Here is a 3,520-nt window from a genome sequence, read left to right on the forward strand (position 1 = left end):
AATAAAAAACATAATCATAACTATCGAATTGAATCTTAGAAAAATGAATCCTCTGAGTTCTTCGGATTATTTTTACTTTTCATTTGACAATATCAAGTATGATGAACTCTCACGTACAAATGTTAAGAATAAGAGCCAAAAATTGTATAATAAAGAGTCACCGGTTAAAAAAAAAAGGAAAAATTAAAATGGGAAAAGAAAAAGATAAACACTCCTGAACTTTAGCAATTGATATTTTAGATAATCATCTTTTATTAAGTTTTTCCAATTTAAAAAGCCTCCAACAATGACACACTAAAATTATATTAAAGTGCCAAAAATGCACTTTAATTACAATTGAATAATAAAAGATCTTATTTTATTGGCCAATAAATTATAATTTAAATGACATAATCTCTTTATACTTACTTAAGAGATTGCGAGTTCGATTCTCCTTATTTTTGGTTAAAAAAAATCTTATTTTCTTGTATCTCTATATGATTTGGCATTATTATTTATCTTGAATTTCTTTGTTTTCAAAAATAGTAGTCTTGGCTGGTATAAGGGCTAAAAGCTTCAGAGAACAAATTGGTCTTCCGCCAAGGATTCAAGCCCATTTCTTGGCAAATGACATCATTATGGTTAATGCTGAATGTTGAAATGCAAAGCCTCTTGTAAAACCTTGTGGTCCTTTTCATGATTTGAATCTCTTGTGTTGTTTGTTCAATCATTTTTGTCACACTTGGAAGCTTGAATTGTTCATCAGCAAGTCTAGCTAGCCATTTGCACCTTAATTCAGCTGTTTGTAGGTTTGAAATGCTTTCGATGTAACCCACAAATGCCATGTTTGGGATTAGTGGATGAATTGTTCCCCTGTTACATATGTTCAATTATTAGTATCTTAGTTTTCAAATATAAATAACAAACATGACTATTTTGTTAAGATTTGATTATAATTTTTTTTTCCTACGGTATCTCCCAATCCGACAAGTCAAGAACTAATTCGTTATGGATCTAAGTTTCATTTAAGGGTCTGCCGCTAGCCAATGGATTATTGCATGCACAAGGCGGGATTCGAACCTCCAACACTTGCTTAAGCGGACGAGTGAGCTGATCACTCGACCAACCAAGTTGGTTATTTGATTATAGTTATTGGTTTGGTTAATGGTGAATACTGACCTATACAAGGGCATGATCCCAGATTGGTCCACAACCAAGCTTCTAAATGGCTCAGGCAAGAGAGATTGAAGTTTTTTCTTGCCATCAAAGCCAGTGGCAAGAACAACAACATCAGCCTCCAACTTGGTCTTGTCTTCAAACTCAATTCCATTTTTCCAAAACCACCATTTGGAAGAAGAAACCTTCTTGAATTGTATCATCCCCTTCTCTGCCTCTGAGAAGAAATTATCAGGTAAGATAGCCATTTGGCAAGAAGCATAGTCCTCCACAAATTGGTGCTCTGGTTTCAGACCATACTTTTCCAATGGAAGCTTCCAAACCAAGTATGATTCTATGAACTTGGAAATTGCTTTTCTCTGTTTCAGTTTAGAGACACAGGAATTTTAAGTTAAATAAAACTTTTTTAATAAGATAATTTTTTTTTGTAATATAATTGTCAAGTATAAGTGGAAAAATATTGTGTAATGTGAATTAATTAACCTCATTAATTTTTTTAATAATATATTACTTTATTTTACTTTTTATTTTTCAAAATTTTGGAAAAAGGACAACATTTTTTTATCATTATATTTAATTTATGAAGTATGAAGAATTTTTTACATACATTATAGTAATAGTCATAAAAAAACGTACATTATAATAATTTTATTAATTATATGACGAATTTTGAATAAATTTTTATACTAATAATAATTAACAATAAATATTATTTTTTAATTGTATTTTAAGAATATCAGTCAAGAATCGATTAAAATTCGACACGATAGTACAAAATCATATTTAAATATTTTTAAATGTGTGAAAAAAATATTTTTTATTTTTTATTAAAAAATAATTGAATAGAAGGAAATGTGGAGTATTTGTAGCTTATAATTAAAGTTGAGGTTTACCATTGGAGATGAAAGAAGGCAGAGCAGAGCCCTTAACAATGTTTGGTTTGGTCTTTCATGGAGGAACTGAGAGGATCTTGTTGAATAAAACAAGAAGAATGGTAATCCCCAAATCCAGTATGATGGAACTGTCCAATGTAAAGTCCTTATCACCATTGTGCAAGGTTGTCCTCCAGCTCCTTCAATTCAACAAATTAGAAACACAGATTAACATAACTATGCTAATTAATTTACTTAGGGAGACTAAAATATTATAATTAATAAATATTGGTATTTGTACATGCTATTTTTTATTTATTATTAGGAGGGTATGTGGATAAAATGAGAGATGAATAAAGGATAAAAGGTAGAAAAAGATACTATTCATAAAGTGGTTAAACAAGATCTACATACAAACAGTCTCTCTATAGACATGATACATAATAGAGTTCAATGACATCGTTTAATCCATATAACTGACCTCATTTAGTGGGACAAGATTTCGTTATTATTTGTTGTTTATTAATATTTTTTAATGTTATATCTATGGTAAAAATATTAGTCGTACATATATAGTGCAAAATATATATAAAGATGAATACTATATCTTGTAAAACATAACATATTATGAAGTGTATTATCGTTTAATTAAAAAAAAATTTCATAAAGTAACATATACGTGTACAATAATGTTGTTTAAATTCATTATGAGGGTCCTTGTAATTTATCCTTAAATTTGTGTTTACATGAACTATTTTTTTATTGAACTTATTCTATCTCTCTATCTTTATGTGGATTTATCTAACATGTATAAGCTAATTATTAATAAAAAATTTAAATTTTTATATTTTTAATTAAAATTTTCTTAATTTGTACATTAATTATTAGTATATTACACTCAGGCGTTGACCAAAAATGGCATGACGTACGAAACTTCAGATTGAAGGTCAACAAGTCATCTCATGTCATATGATCATCATTGCGACTCTTCATTCATTAGTTTGACTATTCTCTCTGTTTTTCAATCTCAACTAGCTGAAATTGTTTATTAACTAAAAAAGTTTAATAATATATATTTGAAGGACATATTTTCTTAGCTAAATTTTCATTATTATTTGAAAATATTTTTTTGAAAAAAATATTTATTCTATATATAATTTTTTCATATTATCAATATTGTTATTTATTCTTATTATTTTTCAAATTTAATAAATAAAATTAAAATATAATAAAATTTATGAGTAGACGAATTATTCAAATACAGTGAAAGAGGTATGGTATCCTTATCAAAATAAATAAATAAAACTCATTTATTACTATTTGACAAATCGCAGTGGTACGGTTTTTGACTCTAGGTTTATAAGGTTATTAGTCCCACTTATTATTATTTAATATTTATCTTATTTAATATTTATTAATTATTTAATAAATATTAAATAGAAAATTTTGACTATTTTTTATTAATTTTTGTATTATTAAATATTTTTAATATA

At 27.0% G+C, this 3,520-nt stretch overlaps 1 protein-coding gene across 1 annotated transcript; it reads right to left on the minus strand.

Annotated features, from left to right (window-relative positions):
• Positions 1-318: 318 nt before the first annotated feature.
• On the minus strand, positions 319-2,219 carry LOC112805945 (probable flavin-containing monooxygenase 1). The gene is made up of 3 exons (XM_025848262.2): positions 2,049-2,219; positions 1,159-1,514; positions 319-852 (listed from the first exon to the last, which is right to left on the minus strand). Exons 1-3 carry the CDS (start codon positions 2,202-2,204, stop codon positions 516-518), a joined length of 849 nt encoding a protein of 282 aa, XP_025704047.2. The 5' UTR covers positions 2,205-2,219; the 3' UTR covers positions 319-515.
• Positions 2,220-3,520: the final 1,301 nt, after the last annotated feature.

Source organism: Arachis hypogaea, chromosome 16 (genome assembly GCF_003086295.3).
Source record: "Arachis hypogaea cultivar Tifrunner chromosome 16, arahy.Tifrunner.gnm2.J5K5, whole genome shotgun sequence".
NCBI lineage: Eukaryota > Viridiplantae > Streptophyta > Magnoliopsida > Fabales > Fabaceae > Arachis > Arachis hypogaea.